Raw genomic sequence first — 20,984 nt, forward strand, 5'->3', positions numbered from 1 at the left:
TTGAATATAATTCTTATCAAGAAGCATTTAGTTATTGTGAAGGACAAGATTAGTTTTAAATTTAATATGAATAATTTTAGGTGTATTTGTCTTGCGCAATAAATATCACCATAATAGAAATTATTTTCTTTTCTGAAGTCATGAGCAGGATCACATAGAAAAGTACACATGGCTGATGCACTTGCTACAGATCTGTTGAACATTTACCAGATTAATTCGTCTTTTACAATTCATCTTGCAAATATCAATACAAAGTTATTAAGATGTGATTTTTATGATAACACACCAGTTTCATATTCTGTTATATTAACCCCTTATCTTTAGGATTTTGCAACACACTATAATATGAACTCAACTTTCAACATTTGATTTAAGAATATGCTAAATTGCAACAGCATTTTTAAGGCTACACTGTTCATAAACTAATTTTTGCAGTTAAATAAGTTTTGCTTTCGATAATATTTAAATACATAGATAGCGTAACATTTATTTTCGTAAAGTTATGACACATTAAGTTATTACTTGAATCACGTTCCCTCTTCTTTCGTTGGGCTTTCATTTCAATAAATAATTTAAAGAAACCAACATTATTTTGTTTACTGTCAATGGTGTCGTTATGTTTAAGAAGAATGTGTCGTTGCAGCGAGCATATAACATAACATTTGAGGGACAACAAAAGGCCATTAGGCCAATCGTGGATTTTCTATAAATTTATCCGAAAGACTACTGCCTAAATCAAATCCAGATTTTCCTAAAATTCGTTTTCATTTTGTGGGTGTCAGTAAGAAACTTTGGTTCTATTATGGCGGAAGAGTCGATGTTTTCGGTGCAGCCTTTCAGAAGGACAGGCCATGTTGCTGTTACCTATAATAAATGTATGCTAGTTTGGGGAGGCTACAAGGTAATCTTTATGGTTTTAGTGATTTAATTTCCCTCCTTTGTGGTGTATTTTACTTTCTATGTTAAATACCAGTTACGTGGGACATTACTTTGCATTGTTATTGTATTGCGCCACGTAATTGGAAATTCGGGTAATTGTTGTGGGAGTGGGAGATTGCTGTAGTTGTGTAAATTTTGTCTGACGTTAGATTTAATATTAATTCATGTTATACATAGTTAACTGTAGGAAACGTTGAGCCTACAATTATAAAGGGCGAGACTATAGTTTTAAACGTGAAACAACAAATAACTTGTGTTCTCATTTTACTTCGAGATGTTTTTAACTTTTTACTATTTTGTGAAATATGACTTAAAATGTTTTTTATGAGTCTATACTCGGATCTTTATTCACGTCGATTGCGTCTTGAATATTTCAGAATGTTTTGGGCAAGGTAGCCCATAAAATATATCTATATTATATATGCAGCATTGTTTTATGACTACAGCAAGTATTATTTATTGAACAAGCAATTTATTATTTGTGCATGTAGTAATTACGACTTGTACATCATTAGTAACAGTACCACAATAAAAGATTCTTTCAAAGTTTCATTTACATTTGTTAGAAAGTTAGGATGGAGAATGAAGGTAACTTAGTGACAGGACATTTTTGAGCCTGTCAGAGTCACCAATTCTTTTATCTTAAAGTTAAATCAAATGCAGTGAAAAGATGTTAAGTCAGTAGATATTTAATGGTAATTATTCATGTTTGTGGACAACTATACCTCATTCCAAGGGAACCCTGACTCTGAGACTTAACGTTTAGTCTACTTGTTTGTAGTGTGACATTCGGGTTGCATTTCTAGTAAAAGCTCACAAGAATTTATGCTTACCACAGCATTAGAAATAACTTTCCACAAGTTTATAACTAATAGTAATACTGAAATAATTTTATCTTTAGAACATATGTGTATCAATATTTCTAAAGCTTAAAATATCACCCTGTATTAAAACTTGCATATTCACCCTTTATTCCACTACTAAACTTACCAGACATGTGCATTTTTAAAAAGTTTCATATAGATAAATAAAAACAATCCCAATATCCATAATTACTTTTTATAACTTTTAATTTCTCCACCCTGACAGACCATACCATAAGCACCCTTTATTCCACTACTAAACATACCAGACATGTGCATTTTTAAAAAGTTTCATATAGATAAATAAATAACAATCCCAATATCCATAATTACTTTTTATAACTTTTAATTTCTCCACCCTGACAGACCATACCATAAGCACCTATCTAAGTTTCAAGGTTGAAATAATTTTAAATATTATTATTAAGTCACTGCTTGTTCTCCTGATGACAATTTCAAATTTTATTGGTTACTTTAATATAGTGATAATATGTTCTTTGTACAAAGACATAGCTATCTATGTAGATAAAATAACCCATATATTTTTGTAACCTTACAATCCCTAATCATATTTTAATATAGTTAACTATTTTGGTATGGTAGCATGTTATATCTTTATTTTCTAATATATGAATTTAAAGGAATTATTTTATGTAATATATATTTTTGGTATTATAACTTTATCTTATAGGATATTTATTAGTAGTAAGTTTTTATCATGGATCAGTTGGAAAAGTATTTTAAAAGTTTCAATTTAACTTTTAAATTCTTAACATAGCTTAAGAAGGACATTTTTTTCTTAATAATCTGTTTGTTTTTTGTTTTTTTTCAAATAGGATTTTTACCCATCTTAATGTGTTTATTTCATATCTAGACTTGTAGAAGGCTTTGATAAAGTAGCCAACAACAGATTCATTAGTAACTTAGATTCTTACAGAATTGAGAGTAAAAACTCCTAAAACATGGATTAAAAATTGGGTTGAATGTAGAAAGTAGAGTTTGTTAAATTATTTCCATTCTAGTTGGGAACATGAGAGTTGTGTGATCATTCTTGAGATGTCAGCCTGCCATTATTTATTTCAGTGGTATATAACACTGTACAAGAAGTAAGATTTCTGTATTTGCTGTTGACAATAATCTGTTGGAAAAGGCTTCATTAATGCAGAAAAACTTGGAAAGCTTTCCTTAGTGGTCTAGTTTATGTAAAACAAGCTTCAACATTTATAAATATGAAGTGATGCACTTAGGGTATGGTAAATTGTGTGTAAGAGCTACTGGTGTTATAAAGACTGGAAGATTTGGGTATTATAAATGACAGAAGACAGTAGCCTTTGGCTGAATGTTTGAAAGGGGTGAATAGAACAAATAGAGTTCTTGAAGCTATTTATAGAAACACAGGTATCTGGAGTAGACAGGTAATATCTCATTTAAAGTATTGTGTTGAGTTTGTTCCCTTATTATGGAAACACTGCTGTCTTGCTTTCTAAAGTTTACAAGATAGGCTAATAAAGTGATTTGTAGTTGGAAATATTAAACTCCAAGGACTGACACAAAGGTTTTGGTTTGTCTTTTGGTCTTTATTTTGGTCTCTCTTTATTAGGAGAGTTATTGATTTATATCAAGCCTGTAACAAGAAATCAACATAACACTTAAAAAAATTCATTTTAGTTTTATTCTTTCTTTTCAAAAAAATCCTGATCAGAATCGTTGCACGTTCTCTTTTTTCCTCCTCCTGTTGTTTTATATCCACTAATCTGGTTTTTCATAATCTAGAAATGTCTTAAATTTAGTTTTGTTGATTTTGACTGCAATTTTTTTTGTGTGCTTCATGAATGACTATGTGAAGACAATGAGCTGGAACTATGCTGCATAAAGAATTTTTGTAGATAACATTTTTGTTTTCCTTGCAAGTATTCAAAATTTTTATGTGATGTGTGACTGAATATGGTATTTTATGTATGTGAAAACTGGCTACCAATTAATTACTAAAGTGTAACATCAGAGAGAGAAAAGAGAGAGGTGTTTGTTTTGCTTGTTTCAATACAACATCCATTGGCTTTTGAAGTCACTTATAATTTATGTATGTGCAAAATTGTGTTCCTATTCATGCATCTACTAAATAAAAAGAACTCCATTTTAACAGTTATGTTTAGTATTTTGATTACTTGGATCATTGGCATAACTGAAAATAGCAGTAACCAGAAACTATAGTTTTGATCAGTTGATTATTTTTATGACAGTCAATATTATCAGAATTTGAAATAATGAATTTATGGAATAATCAAGAACATTAATAATCTGGCATACTAATTTTGATTAATTAATTTAATCAGCATTTCAATAGATTAAACTGTTCACCTCTTGTGATGATCCTTTAAAATCAGTTTGAATGTTTATCTGATCTTTTACTGACTTTAAATGTTTGTCTAGAAATACTCAATGGCTAACCATCACAAGAAGCTGTAGAAACTGTTTTGTACCTAACATTTTCCTGTAAGTTAGTAATAGTAGTCATATCGAAGAAGTTGTATATCATCACCACGACTTGCATCAGCTGATGCAGTATTTATTTGTTGCATCATTCTCAAGATCAAGCTAAGGCAAGGTAGGTTCTAAGAGGTAAAATATCCAATTCATAGGGAATATATCTTGGGGTAATTCTCATGTTTAGCATTACTAAATCTGTGCTAGTTATGAATGTTATCTTCAATGACTAGATCTTCCACCATGAGGGTAAAAAAAAAAATTAAAAAAATACAGTAAACAAATTATCACACCAGACAAGGAGTAGGGTCTGATAATTAACTAAATCAATACATATATAATCATTTACATTGAATATTGTTACATAAAATTACCAATTAGGGTTTCAGGTTATTGCTGTTCCCAGTTATTATAATTCACTAATTAAAATGTTGTCATTATGATTTATTAAGTTTGATTGATGCAAGTTGATTTGACTTGATTGATTAGTGTTTTCACCTATTAATTTGATAATCTAATATAAATTAGGGTTTTTGGTTATAACTATTTTTTATTATTTAAACTATCCTTCTAATCAAACTATTGCTATTATGTTTGTTTCTATGAAGCACAAAGCTATTTAATGGGTACTCTGTGTTCTGCTCATAGTGGATATTAAATACCCAGTTTTTAAACAAATTTTTTTCTACCTATCTCATTGAAGTCTATGATAATTTGTTTAGTGAATTTGAATCATTGCTTAGCTCTAATTGACAGTTATATGTATGAAGCTGTCATTTTGTTGTCCCAAGTGTTTTTTTTTTCCCTTTTTTTGGTTATACAGTTATAAAAACAGATTTGTTAAATGAGACTTTATCATTTTGTGTTTTTTTTTGTGTGACTTTCTATAATTTTCTGAATATTGGACATTTGTATTTTACTGTTTTCAGAATTCTACTGACGACACAGATGCTCGCTATCTTCCGGGTTCAGAACTTTGGGTGTTTGATCCTCTTGCAGAAAGATGGTAAGTTGGAGAAACTTAAGCAATTGCCATTCTTTGGGAAAGCTAAATAAACTACGTTTTTAGCATTTTAATGTCAAAGAAAAACTGGTTTTTGTATTTCATTTACTTAAAATTTTCTATTTTTACAAATCTTTTATGTTTTTATTATGAACAGATTTCCATATTTCAATAGTTAATAGTTCAAAACTACCCTTTAGAGGCATGTGAGAAAAAAAGACTGATATTTAAAAAAAATTCAAGCTTGTAGAAAGCTAAAAGTGACTTTTTTTTTAACTTTTGAAGTGGCATGACAAATCATTTCTTTTTAATTATGTAAGTAACAATAATTAACATTGTTCTGTCTCTAATAAAATCTACTTGGGTTACAAAAATTTAAATTTTAGCACCTAGAAAAAAATAAGTAATAGAAATTGGCTTACACAGTTTATATCATTTTTAGCTAGTAATTTTAATTAGATAAATGTTCCTGAGGTTATGGGAGTTGGCATTAACTAAGTTGGAAAACTAGGAAATCTTTATGATGTACAAGTAACTGCTTGCTATCAAACAAACTTAATATCTTTCACTTCTGCCTAGGCAGCTGAAACCATGTGAGGGTAGTGCCCCACCTGGTACCTCTGGAGCAACAGCTATTGTTGTATCTGATTCTCTTTACATCTTTGGTGGGTATCGGGACAATGGCAACACAAATGACTTGTATCGACTAGATTTGGATTCTTTAATGTGGGAGTATGTGGTTGGTGAAAATGTACCTCCAGTGCCATGTGACAAACTGGTGGGATGGCATTATAGAGATAAGTATGTGTTTTTCAGTTATGTTATTACCCTCACACACACACACACACACACACACACACACACACACTGTTTATACTGATATATAGTTTTAATTTTATCAGTAAAATAAAAAGGCTTGAAATGTATGTTTTATAAAAAAAAAACACTTAAATTTTCATATGACATTTATATAAATACTAAGTGTGTGTGTGTGTATAATCAAGAAGCTATAGAGTTAATTAGGTAAAAACTTAACTATTGGGATATCTCCTTCAGTTTTATATATAATGAAGTGGTGATGACCACACATGTGGGGTTATGGTTAACACTGGTTGAAAGTAGATTTCTAAAATATTTTACCTGAAACAAATAATTTAAACTTATTTGATTCTAATTTAAATATTCAGTGAAATAGTATTAGTTTAATTTTCAAGTATTTTGAATGTAGTTACTTTTGATGAAAATGTTTTAATTTTTTTTTTAGTAACTAGATCACACACAAAATATACCATACATTTATAGAATTGTCCAAGGGCTGCACCTATACTGTATGTAGTTACAACAATAGGCTGAATTGTTGCTATTGTAATGCCTGAAGTATAAGAAATAAAATAGATGACTTTATGGCTCTGGTAGAAATAGAATACTTTAATGTAATGGTAATAACCAAAACATGGTTAAATGTAGATGATTTCAATGACAGATTTCTTTGAAGTACATGGTTATAGGTTATTTAACCATTTTGTAACAGGCTCAGTATAATATACACAAATTTGTCTACACATCTACACATGTTAAATATTTACACTATAACTTTTGATACAGCATGTGTATCTTTACAAAATTTAGTAGACGTTTAGTAAAGATTACAAGCTTTCTATACACAAAAAAATCAGATTATTTTTAATGAAATATTTTTATTACAGAATTGTTTATGAAAATAGTATGTTTTGTTACTAGTCTGAGTGCAAAGTGATTTCATATTATGATTAAAAAAAAATTTTTCATCCCAAAAATTTCAAATATTTGTACAATCTCTAAAACTTCCTAAATACATTTAAAAGGTTTGTTTTCAGTAAGACTTTATATTTTGTTATTTTATATGCTCTAATTATTTGAGGTTTGTTATTTGACCAACCTTGTAACCATCATAAAATTAGAAAATAAAAAAAATAAAGTATGCTATTTTCATGCCAGAATGATTACTTGTTATAACACCAAAATCTAAGTAGCTTAAGTCTCATAATGCTACATATGAACATATATATTTATTATTTTTATTATAATGATCTTTCAGTTACGCTTACTTAACATTACATAACTTGCAATGATGCAGTGCATGTGCAATCATCTCACCTATCCGGTAATATAAAACTGACCATTAGTCTTCCCTGTTTTGATCGTGTTTTAGTGGACTAGTATTTTGTAATATACAGTCACATTTTAATTATTATACATTATATATATATATATATATGTATGTAGATTATTACTATTTATAAATAAGTTGTTATACTTATTTTTCTTGAAATATACAACAATAAATCAAGAAGTAAAGCAAACAATTCTCTTCTTGCTACAACCTCTGTACTTGGTTGCTGCTGGACGTAGGTTTTTAAGCCTTTTAAAATTTCATACATGAAGGACATCGAACAAAAAATTTTTTTTAGATTTTATAAATACAGTTGAATAACCAAAGTATCTCAAAAACTACACTGATACCATGGAATTACACCATACTTTATTAAATGAGCTAACAATGAAACATCGAGCAGACTAAAGACACAACCTACCTCATTGAAATCTTGGATAAAAAAAACATGGAAGCTTTTTTAATGATTAAAATGGTGGGGAAAACCACTCTGGGGACTTTCTAAGCAGTTTATTGGTAATTCTTATGTCGTATATTGAAGTAAGCGTATATAAGAAACCATCTTGTTTGATTTGGTACATAAGCTGTTTCTCAACAAAATGTAAAACAAATGTGATGACATTGCCTTTGACCCCTAACCCATTGTGAAAGGGTTAATAAGGTCAGAGCAGTATTAATAGGATAGTAATGGCTCTCTATGTGAAGTATGATAATAGCTAAAGGATAATAGCAAGGAGTTTGAATCCATTTGGGTTTCTTTTTGTAGATATCAAGGAAAAAAGCTCTTAGTAAGAATTTACTATTGACCACCATAATGAATCTTATGAAAGTAATGTGAAACTTTATAGTGAGGTTAAGATTTCAGCTGTTATTGAAGTCATAATTATGGGTGGTTTTAATTTCAGCCATATTGATTGGAAATTCTGGAGTCAAACCAAGAGGGAGGTTTCTGGAAACTTTTCAAGATGCATTTCTTCACGAATTGATGAAGGAATCTGCTAGAAACAATGCTATTTTATATTTATTGTTAAGTTCCAATATAGAAATGTTTGAGAGAGCAGAAATTAGGGAAATCCAAGTACCAATTGATCATTGCTGTATGAGACTTGATGTTTTGATTCCAAATTTCAAAAAAGAAAACTTTGAAGGAATGCAAGATTTATCTGTTGTGAATTAAGGAGCTGAATTATTTGGATACACTGAACATCTGTGGAAAATGTTTAAAGAAACATTTTTGTATACTCAAAATAAATATATTCCTTGCAGGAAGAAAAAGGTAGCTGCAAATATAAAAACTCGGTTGGCTTACAAAGGATAAAATTAATGGGAAGCATAAAAATTTATGAAATTTAAATTGACCGGTATTATAGAAGATTAAGAAAGTTTGTCATAAAAGGAGATTAGGACATCCAAAAGGATGCATGAGAAAAATTTGTCTAAAACATAAAAATTAACAGTAAGAATTTTTTAATGTGCATTAGGGGTAAACAAAATGTTAGGATAGGGGTTGGACCCTTGACTGATGATAAAAGGCTTGGCGTGGCCAGGTGGGTTAAGGCATTTTACTTGTAATCTGAGAGTTGAGGGTTCGAATCCCAGTTGTACCAAACATGCTCGCCCTTTCACCTGTGGGAGATTATAATGTGAAGGTAAATCTTGCTATTTGTTGGTAAAAGAGTAGCCCGAGAGTTGGCAGTGGGTGGTGATGACTAGTTGCCTTCTCTTCACTCTTACACTGCTAAATTAGGGATGGATAGTGCAGATAGCCCTCAAGTAGCTTTGCACGAAATTAAACAAACAAGAAAAAACAAACTGATGATAAAGGAAGGTTTATTATCTGATGATTATGAAATGTCTGGGCTCTTAAATTCTGTTTTTTTCTAATGAAGTATTAGGCAGATGAACAAAAGAATTGCATAAATTTGGAGCTTGTTGAAATAAAATTGGGAAGTTTAAAGAATGACAAGTCTTTTGATCCAGATTATATTTCTCCAAGAGTTTTACAGGAGGTCAGAGATTGGGTATGTGGGCCACTTACTACCATCTTTCGTAAGTCCTTGAATGATGGACAACTATCAAAAGGTTGGAAATTACCTAATGTCACTCCTATCTCCATAGGAGGTAATAGAAGTTGCCCTAATAATTAAAGGCATATTAGTGTTACATAAGTTGTGGGAAAAGTTCTAGAAAGTATGATAAAGATATTTTGCTAAGTCATTCAACAAGGTTTAAAATTTTATTGGATAGTAAACATGGTTTCACTAAGGGAAAAATCTTACTTTGAAAATCTTTTGACATGCTTTGAAAATATTATTGCATATGGAGATGAGGGTAAGTGTGTAGATTTGATGCATCTTGATTTTTCAGAAATTATCTGACAAAATGCCACATAAAAAGCTTGTAAAGAAACTTATTTTTATAGGTTCAGAGGATAAATTAACTAATCAGATAGAAGAGTGACAAGATGGAAGAAAGTAGAGGGTTACAAATAAATTTTTCTCAAATTGGATTAATGTTGTAAGTGGTGTACCTCAGGGATCAGTATTAGGGCCATTGGTCTTTTTGGTTTACATTAATGACAGATGAAGGAATCATCAAACAATTACTTCAATTGGCTGGTGATATTATGGTCTTGTATGTTGCTACTTTACAAGAGAACTTAGATTATTTAGTGAGTTTGGCAAATAAATGGCAGATGGGTTTTAATTATGATAAATGCAAGACATTTTGTGCAGATTATCATAATTTGAATTATAAATATAATTTGAATGAGAATATACTTAACAATGTCGTGAAAGAAAAGGATTTTGGTACAATGATTGATTAGTCTAAAGCCATCTTAGCAGTTAGCTGTTGCTAGTGGTAATGCAAATAGTGTTTTATGTTGTATCTACAGAAATATTGAAATCAAATCTAAAGAGATTATAATTACATTTATTGGTCATTGGTTAGGCTAAATTGGGAATATTGTATTCACTCATGGGCTCTTTACCTTAGGAGAGACATTGAATTGTTAGAAAGGGTTGAGAGAAGGGTCATTCCATGTCAAATCATCCAGGGAGCTGCAGGTGACCCCCACAGAATGCCTTAAAAAATTCACATGTGCTCATCTACCCATATAATGAAAAACTACCAAAGATTAGCTCCATATCTCCAATAGTTTCTGATTTACAGCCCTGTAAAATTTAGTTAATTTTTTGTTATTTTTGGCAAATTCATTTTTGAACAATTTTGGCTGCTTAAAGCTGCAAGAGTAATGGTGGTAGAATGCTGAATGTTGCTACACTGAATGAATTAATCTCACAGAATTCAAAAATAGTCTCAAACCAAGTTTATCTCTCTTTGGATTTTCATAGTGAGGCTGTAAAATCACCATGAAAACCCAAAATTGTAAAAAAAACTCTAAGATTTAATATGATACAAAGCTGAATTTTGTTTTCAAATTTCCTATAACATAGCAGTTGATAAATCAGCAATTGTTGTAATTAAAAGTCTGTTAGATCTCCTGTAAAAAAATTTAGTTGCATGCAATATTTTATGATTTAGCTAAAAATAGCCCTACTTCAGGCCACAGTTTGACCATGTCACTAGTTATTCAGCCTTTTCAGATTTTTACCATATATTCTTACATCTCTGAATATGATCTACAAAAAAAAATCAGGATGGTGTTCAACCTACTTTTTGAGTTATAATTTTTAACGTAACCTCTGACCATACATTTTTTACTTGAAAAAAAACTTCAATTCAGGTGTGTTACTGTGTGCAAATATATCCATACAATTTTGAAAAAAATTATGAATCCCATTGAAATATTCTAATCAGCCTTTACCATATATTCTTACATCTCTGAACATGATCTTTAAAAAAAATCAAGGTTGTGGGCGGGGTCAGTGGGCACTGAAATTTCCTTTTTTTTATTATGGATCCTCAAAGTAAAACTTAAATAAAACAGTGAAAAACCATTCCATAGGTAAACAACCATGTCTTGAAGATTCTGAGCAGCAATTATCAACACCTGCACCTCATTTTCTTATACTACATTCTCATTTGGACAAAACTTTAGGGCAAATGTCTCACTTTTCATTCATAAGGGACTAGAAGGACTTGCTGGCTCTCAAAGGTCAGTAAAGAATCTTCACTCTAGTGACATATTGGTGGAAACATCCACATTTCAACACAGTGCATTTATCTTACATTCAAAGATGATTGGGGATATACCTTTTGAGGTTACACCTCATGGTACTTTGAATTCATCATGAGGAGTTATTGTTGAGAGGAGTTTGAAGAACATCCCTGAGTCAGAGATTCTCACTGTTTTCTCCACTTAAGGAGTTTCTACAGTGAGGCATATTTCCACTCACAAAGATGGAATTATGATGCCAACTAGCATCCTTATTCTGACATTTATATCACCACATCCATCTGCCACCATCAAGGCAAGTTATCATAATTGCATGGTACAGCCATACATTCCAAACACTCTCCAATGTTTCCAGTGTCAGAGGTTTGGTCACTCAAAGCTGTCGTGTCATGGTTCCTTGACGTGTGCTTGTTATGGTGGCAAGGACCATGATGCCTATGAGTGTGAAATGGACCCTTATTGCATCAATTGCAATGGCTCTCACCCATCCTACTTTCATTCTTGCCCTAAATGGTTGGAACAAAAAGAGGTGCAGTGTTTGAAAATTATTCACAACATTACTTATCCTGAGGCTCAAAGTTTGCTGTCCACCACTTCATCTTGGACCTATGCTGCTGCACTTCGTTCCACTACTACAGTGAGAGTGCAGACAGATCTCTCTCTGCCTTCAAAAGAATTGTTCTCAAAACAGATGAAAAATCTTATGGCCTCCATGGTTAAAAAAGGTTGAATCAACTTCAACATCCATCTCTGTCCCTTGCATACATTTCAACAAATCCCAAGATCCACATTCTTTGCTTCCAGGTATAGGCATTTCATCAGTTACATCTTCTCCTACCCCAAGATGCAAAATGATCATTCATTCACATCCTGAATCACTGGAATCCTCTTCCAACAGCAAAGACATGCCCAATCAACCCAGGGCAGGATCCATGAAGGTTGATAGACCTCCCTCGAATAAAGACAGTAAAGAAAAAGACGTTCTCATAAATAGAAGGGCTGTCCACCCAATTCACCTACACATAAATAAAAATGGCCACCTTGATACAATGGAACTTTTGAGGTTTATGTTCTAATCTGGATGACATCAAAATACTGATTGATTTCTACCATCCTATGTGTCTTTCCTTATAGGAAACATTTCTGAAATCTGCCAATACAGTCATCTTTCAGCAGTTTTGTTTGCACAGAAATGAGAAGCTTTGTGATGGATGAATGCATGGAGGGGTGGCACTGTTGGTTGATCAGCATGTGCCCACCCTGTCTTAGCCATTCGACACACCCTTGGAGGCCGTAGCCATCCGTGTTTCCTGGGATTTTGTCATCACTGGTTGTTCTCTCTATCTGTTGCCTGGAGAGACATATGATCAATCAAATCTTGATGCTCTCATTGAACAGTTGCTGTCTCCATTTTTAATCCTGGGGGACTTTAATGGACATCATTCCTTGTGGGGAAGTGCTGATATTGATAGGAGGGGTTGCTCTGTAGAGCATATGCTCTCTGATCACAACCTTTCTGTTTTCAAAGAAACTATTTCTTCTACTTATTTTCATGCACCTAGTCAGCTCTTTACTGCTGTTGATCTCTTGACTGTCTTGTACAAGCAGCTGCTCAATATATTCCTACAACCTCGACATGTTTTCCACAATATCCTCGTCTGTGGTGGAATCTTGCCTGTCACATGGCACGGAAGGCTCAAAAACTGGCCTGGGATACTTTCCATAGATATCCCACACTCTTGAACCACATCACTTTCCAGCAGGCCCATGCACATGTTCGGTGGGTAAGACGTCAAAGCCAGAAGGAAACTTGGATTAAGCCCACAACCAGCATATCTTCTACCACCAGTTCCAAAGTCATATGGGACAAGATTCAATAGGTTAGTGGGCAGTATAATTCTGTCCCCCTCTTGATCTTGCTCTCCGATGGCCAGGAAGTAGCTGATACCTGGAGCATTGCTGATACTCTAGGTGAAAGTTTTTGCTGGGTATCTAGCACTTCTGCGTCTTCCTCCACCTTCTTAGCCATCAAGACTCGGGCAGAGCGATCATGTCTTTCCTTTCAAGTTGATTGTCTTTATGACTGTAATTGTCCCTTTACTCTGGTGGAACTCAAACAGGCCCTTCATCGGTCTGGCAGTACATCAGTTTGATCTGATAAAATACACTATGAAATGCTGCACCATCTACTTCCTGCTTCTCTTGCTATTCTTCTGATTGGTTTTAATCAGATCTGTCAGGAGAATGTGTTGCCTGGTGCCAGGTTACTGTCCTACCTTTCTTTAAGCCTTGGAAGGATACCAAAATTCCTTCAAACTATTGTCCAGCTGCTTTGACGAGCTGTCTCTTTAATACCTTAAAGAGGATGGTTAATGCTCGTCTTGTAATACCTTAAAGAGGATGGTTAATGGTTGTCTTGTTTGGGTTCCTCAACTCAGAGAAGCATTTCTTAAATGACAACATCTTGTATCAATATTCTTGAACATTGAGAAGGTTTATGATACAACATGGAGGTATGGCATTTTGTGAGTCTTCCATATATATATGGGTTATGTGACCATTTGCCCATTTTATTAAAATTTTTGTAATGGACAGGAGATTCCAAGTTCATGTGGGTTTGAAACTTTCCCATTCTTTTCTACAGGAACTTGCCATCACTGAACAACTCACTCTCACTGTTGCAAATGGGTTCTATGTCAGTTGTCAAACATGAGGTATATTGAGCAGCAGCTGCAGTCTGCCCTCAATTGTTTACTGAAGTGAAACACAGCAAACGGCTTTAACTTCTCTTTCTCTAAAACTGTTTGCATACAGTTTTGCTGCCAATGGGGTATTCACCCTGGTCCTGAACTCTATATTGATGAATTTGTGCTACCTATGGTTCTTGGGGCTTATCTTTGACCATAAGCTGACCTTTATACCACAGATGAAGCAGCTACAGGCCAAATGTAAAGAGCACTGAACATCCTCTGTGTCCTCTTTTCCACTACTTGGGGAGTAGGTCAATGTTCTATGCTAAAGATATATCATACTCTTATTTGATTGAAACTCAACTGTGGATCACTCGCCTATAGCTCTGCCAGAACCTTGGCCTTATAGATGTTGAACCCAATTCATCATCAGGGATTTTCTGCACTTTCCCAGGTCAGAGCTCATGCATAGTCTCATGAACCTTCTTTGCACCTCCACCATTTACAACTGTCTTTACTATATGCTTTGAAACTTCGTTCCTTACCAAAGCATCCCACCAGGGGTTGTGTTTTCCTTCCTTGGTAGGCCATACTTTTTCAAAACAGATGATCTGCCATTGCTCCTTTTGGCCTTTATATCCAGGCGCAGTTGTATGAATTGGGTTTGTCCTTGGATAACATTGCTGTATCCACTGGTCAGCTCACCCTGCCAAGGCTTCTTACAGTCCCCAAATATGACCTATCTTTAACTAATCTGATAAAAGTAGATACTCCTGATTGGAAATACTGTCTGTTATTTGCTGAACATCTTTTGAACTATCCTTCCATTCCTATTTATACAGATGGGTCAAAATCAGGTGACTGTGTGGGTTCTGCCATGGTTTTTTGTTGTTCGCTATTTGCATGCAGAATCCCCTCTACAGCTTTTGTGTTCACTGCTGAACTGTATGCCATTTTTCTTGCCCTGGTTCACATAGAAGCTAAGCTGTACTCAAACTGCACTATTTATACTGACTCGCTTAGTTTTCTACTGGCCCTGGAATTGCTTCACATTAGCTTACACCCTGTTTTCGCCAATATTCAAAACCTACTGGCCCATTTCTTTTTAACATCTACTTCTTTCCAGTTTTTCTGGATCCTGAGACATGTTGGCATTCGTGGGAATGAGCTTGCAGACACTGCAGCAAATTGTTTATTTGAAAACAATCTCTTTCAAATAAAATTCTATATTGGACTTTAGCCATTTTGCTTTTGTAAGGATCAGAAAGAGGAAGTTGTTCTAACTAGACTACACATTGGTCACAGTTTTTAACTCATCTTTTTCTTTTATCTGAAACTGTTGCACCAGTGTGTAGTCTGTGTAACACTCAGATCACTGTAAGCCACATTTTACTTTCTTGCCATTGTCAGGTCTCTCAACGATGGCACTATTTTAAACATGTTCTGTCCCAAGGTTTGTCCATACCATTAGACATTGTTATTGGTGATGGTGACAGTCCACCTTAGAAATGTTGTTGGTTTTTTAAAGGCCATTAATCTTTTTAATGCCATTTAAGTTTTTTAATTTATACATTAGACCTTTTTAAATATGATTCCATTTTAAGAATCAATGTACATCTTGTTCAATTTGAAATTACAAAATGGCTGTAACATCAAATAACTCGAAACCGGGATTGGAAAGGCCAACTTCAGGTGACTAACACTGCTGTTTGAACTACCTGTTAGTCATCCTAGTGAGTTATTATTATACTGACAGTGGTTTTTGTACTTACCTGTTTGTCTTCCTGGTGAGTTATGGTAATCACAATTATGCTACATAAAGTTCTTTACAAAGTGTATTACTGTAGCTTTTTTCTTAACGTTGTAGACTAGATGTAAACATTGGTTTTGTGCTGCTTGTTTTTTTTAAACTTTGTTTTGTTTTACCTTAATTTCCTTTTATGAATTTTACTAAATTTAATTTTAACCTTTTACCGGATGTTTGGCACAGATAGCCTAGCTGCTTTGTGCCATAAAACATCAAATCAACCAACCAACAAAATTTCATAAACAAACATTTATTAATTTAAAAGTAATAGCATGAAGACTGTAACAAGCACAAAGTGGTTATGAGGTCTGTCCCAGGGAATGAGTCCATGCACAAAGGGTTAATAAATGGAGTTCTTAATGATTCTGATTGACTAATGCTGAATAACATTTTATTTGTCTGATTCCATAGGCTATTTTTCTTTGGTGGATTTGGAGTGATTCCAACAGCTGAGGTAAATCAACAAAAAGGATTCCAGTTTGTAGTGGATGAATCCACACCGTGGGTAAGCCAGTTATATTTCATCATATTTTATATCTTTATGTGGTATGTAATTTCATTAACCATTGTGCAATGGGTCGCAGGTCAAAGGCCATGTCATTGTGTTTGTTGACTTGCATTCAAAATTTTATTAAATTACTATTTTATGAATTTATGTCAATAAGTTTGGAATAAAGTTGTAGATTATAATTCAAACTTTAATATTATATGAGTTAATTTTTTTATTTAAAGGTAAATATTAAAAGAACACATCTAAATGTAGATTTTACTAAGTTGTGGTATGTTGAATGTAGCACTGTTTAAAATTAGATGTTTGTGATGTCAAAATACTAAGTCTATAGTTTTGTATAAATTAGAAACTCAATACTGACAAGCTAGAATATAAAATGAGAACCTCGTATCTTTATAGTTTGTTGAGATGTGGATTATGTACTGAATAAAACACAATGGCCCCATTCACCTCTTTCCATTTTTTGAAATGATTTCTCAGAGACACTTACTGAATCAACATATGACATGTGAATAACCAATCGACAACTTAGAATGTCCCCAGTGTGGTTTTCCCCACCATTTTTAATGATGGAAAAAGTTTCCATGTTCTTTAAATCCAAGATTTCAATGAGGTAGGTTGGGTATTTAGTCTTCTCAAAGCTTCATATTTTATGAAACCTAAATAAATCTTAGTTAGTAAGTTTAATAAATTATAGTGGAATTCTATGGTACCAGTGTAGTTATTCTAAATCCTAAAATAAATTTTTGTTTGATATTCTCTATGTGTACAATTTTAAAAGACTTCGCAATATATGACCAGCAACAACTGAGTACAAAGGTCATAGCAAGAAGAGAGAATTTTTTGCTTTACTTCTTAATTTATTGTTGTATATTTTAAGAAAAATATGTATAATAATTTATTTATAAATAATGATTATATATATAGATTATGTATAATAATTGAAATGTGACTGTATATTATAAAATATTAGTTCACTAAAATGTGACCAAAACAGGGAAGACTAAAGGTCAGTTTTATATTACTGGATAGGTAACTTGGGTGCTTGTGCATCACATTAATGCAAGTTATGTAATGTTAGGCAAGCATAACTGGAAAGTCAGTATAATAAAAAATAAATATATTTGTAAATATATTGCATTATGAGACTTGTGCTACTTAGACTAAACACCTTTATTTTAGTGTTGTAATGTGTAGTCATTCTAGCATGAAAAAACCATAATTTATATTTGTTTTCTAATTTTTTGATTATGGTTAGGATGTTGGTCAAGTGATAGGCCTTACATAGTTAGCTTATAGAAAATGGGTAAATCGGTGTTATGCATACTGTAAAATATTGTAAGTCATTGCAGCTAATCTCTATAACAACTATTGAGTCTCCATTAAGGGCAGCCAATATGAATATTTTTGAAATTAATATATGTAGACACTTATTTTGAACAATTCCTTACATATCCATACAGTTTAAATATGAGTAAGTGCAGTAAAAACTGAGGTCTTAACCCTCTCCCTCTGGATCCTTTTTCAATAACTATAGTTTATGTGTGTGTGTGTGTGTGTTTATATTTACATTTTTTAAAAGTATAAATAAGTTGAAAAAATAATTAATTTTTTATACTAAACGTTTATTACAGTATGTATTTTATTAATATAACTATGTTAATTTTTATTAAAACTGTAAATTTTAGTGATAAAAACAACTTTTTCTTTGTTTCTGGTGTAGCATTATCGACGTGGATGGAACAATCAATTTGTGATGTTTGACCCAGAAACATCTGCTTGGAAATGGTTAACATATGAAGTAAATATGTTTCTTAACAGTTCTATGAAAGAAACTGTATTGTAAATTGTAAAAACTTACTTTAAATTATACAAAATCTGCTTGCAGACAAACTTTTATTATTAAGATTTTAAATATAATAGAACAGTATGAAATAACCACTTTCTTAGGTGTAGTTGTTTTGTATTTGTTCATGACAATCTCCATTTTATGAAAGTGGGAGATTTATATTTCATTTTTGTCCATGCTCTCACTTTGCATGTGTTTTGTATCTAATGTCACTAAAACTTTTATAAGATCATGATATATTGGAAAGGAATTTTAAAATAGTTACTCAGACGTTAATAATGATGACTGTTAGTCATCTCTGATATTGAACCGAAGGATAAATGGACAAATTAGCAAAATCTGTCTGTGGGATAGAATTTTGAACAGATGTTACATAGGTAAGTGTGTGTGTGTGTGTGTGTGTACAGAAGTAAATTTTTCTAATAAAAGGAGGCTATATTGGATAGTATTTTAAAGTGACATGGTTTGAATCCCTGTCATACCACACATCGTTGCCTTTTCAGCTGTGGGGGAGTTATAATGTGATGGTCAATCCCACTATTTGTTGATAAAAGAGTAGCCCAAGAGTTGGCAGTGGGTGGTGATGATGAGTTGCCTTTTCTCTAATCTTGCTCTGCCAAATTAGGGACAGCTAGTGCAGATAGTCCTCAAGTAGCTTTGCATGAAATTCAAAACAAACAGACAAAATTCCCCCCACCCAAAAAAGTGGCATTCTTAGCTAATTTATTGAATTTGAAACATCCTATCATGGATGACATGGTCAAAAATGGACTGTAAAATTTGTCAGGAATGTTGCTGTTGTTAGCAAGTATTTTATAATGTGAAAGAGAGCTCAGTGATTTACTCTATTTACACAGGTCGTGGGTCAACAAGTGTCATGCTATCATATTTATTGACTCTCGTTCAAAATATTAATCAAGTACTGTTTTATGAATTTATGTCAATAAGTTTGGTATGAAATTGTAGATTGTAAATCATATTTTAGTATTATATATTAGTTAGTCTCTTAAATTTAAAAGTTAAAAATATATCTGAATATCTATTTTTGTGTGTTATGTGGCATGTTGAATGCAGCATTGGTTCAGATTAGAAGTTTGTGATTTTCAAAAACAAAGTCAATAGCTGTTTATGAATTAGGAGCTCAAATTGCTGGTATTGAGAAGCTAAAATAAAAAATAGTAGTCTTCTGTTTTTTCTGTTTGTTGGGGTATGTTTGCATGTCCATCTTAGGAATGATTTGTTTATGTACATCTACTTCTATGTATGATGTGTGAATAACCTTTCAAAACCTGAGAATGCCCTTTGAAGTTCTCTGAGCCTTTGCAAAGTATTTATATGGGAAATCCTTTTCATGGTAGATTTCAAAGGATAAGGTTAGACTTTAGTGGACTCAAAATTTTGTATTTGTTTAAAACTGGATAGAGCTTAGTTGAATTCTGTTGTACTTATGTAGTAGTTTATAGTCTTTGGTTATTTCAAAATATATATACAAGCAAAATAAAAAAAATTTTCTTTTCACATCCTCCATGTGCAAAAGTTGATAAGGCTTAGCAATCTACAGCAAACATGTACAAAGTTCATAACTAGAAGAGATGATTGTTTACTGTACTTTATTTATTTCTCTTTGTTTTAAGAACATTAAATTTAAGAATTTTTTGTAAATAATAATAATGTATATACATATTATTATAACTGAAATGTTACTGTTTTACAAAATACTAGTCCACTGAAACACAGCCTAGAGAAGTCACTTTCATATTATTGGATATGGTAACATGAGTGCACACGTGCTGCATCATCATAACTTCTGTAATGTTAGCGAGGCACTAGTAGAAAGTCAGTATAATAAAATTAATAAATATATACAAGTTTTATGAGATTTAAGCTACCTTGACAAACATTTGTGTTTTTGTCTTATAATTTGTAGACTTTCTGAAGTGTAAAGAGCACAATTTATATTTATTTCCTAATTTTATATGGTGATTATGAGGTCTATCACATTGACTGAATAACAGATAAAATAATGTTTTTTTTGTCAACAAATGTTTGATAACTATATGTAGAGTATAATGATTTTGCATGTGAAATTTGAAACTTTTCTGATATATAAAAGTATTTTATAATCTTAAAATTACTTTGCATGTTGAAAAGTCAACATTCAAAAAGAAAAAATGCACAAGAAAAACCGTGTTTAAAAAATCTTAATAAAAATCTAATATTTTGCATAAGAAAACTTTGTAATGTTTACTGATAGTCTGTAAAATTTTGTAGAGACACACTTACTGTGTTAAATGTTTATAGCGTGAAAACTAGAAGAAACACCAACTGGTTATGAGGTTGGTCCCTGAGACCAACCTGAAAGAAAGCTGGGTTGTTAATTTTGTTAATTGATTACCTGTAAGCATTTATTGTCATGATTTGTGTCATAAAAATAATCAACTAATCAAAATTAATATTTTGTATTATTATCATTCTTAATGGTTCTCTTATATAAGCAGTTAATGAACAAAAAGATAAATTGGTTGGTATGTTCTGTCAGTTGCCC

At 32.2% G+C, this 20,984-nt stretch overlaps 1 protein-coding gene across 4 annotated transcripts in view; it reads left to right on the forward strand.

Annotated features, from left to right (window-relative positions):
* The first annotated feature begins 504 nt into the window (after positions 1-504).
* Positions 505-20,984, forward strand: part of LOC143226585 (kelch domain-containing protein 2-like) — a 35,966-nt gene continuing 15,486 nt past the window's right edge. For 2 of the 4 annotated variants that reach the window (XM_076457753.1, XM_076457755.1), the window contains exons 1-5: positions 505-901; positions 5,216-5,292; positions 5,869-6,090; positions 16,491-16,584; positions 18,314-18,391. In XM_076457753.1, coding sequence (XP_076313868.1) covers positions 803-901; positions 5,216-5,292; positions 5,869-6,090; positions 16,491-16,584; positions 18,314-18,391 — 570 coding nt within the window. In that variant the 5' untranslated portion in view covers positions 505-802. Of the gene's footprint in view, positions 902-4,268; positions 4,408-5,215; positions 5,293-5,868; positions 6,091-16,490; positions 16,585-18,313; positions 18,392-20,984 lie in introns of those variants that run through there. The other 2 variants (XM_076457756.1, XM_076457757.1) reach the window with 2 other exon arrangements.

The sequence above is a fragment of the Tachypleus tridentatus genome, chromosome 9 (genome assembly GCF_004210375.1).
Source record: "Tachypleus tridentatus isolate NWPU-2018 chromosome 9, ASM421037v1, whole genome shotgun sequence".
In the NCBI taxonomy this organism is placed as follows: domain Eukaryota; kingdom Metazoa; phylum Arthropoda; class Merostomata; order Xiphosura; family Limulidae; genus Tachypleus; species Tachypleus tridentatus.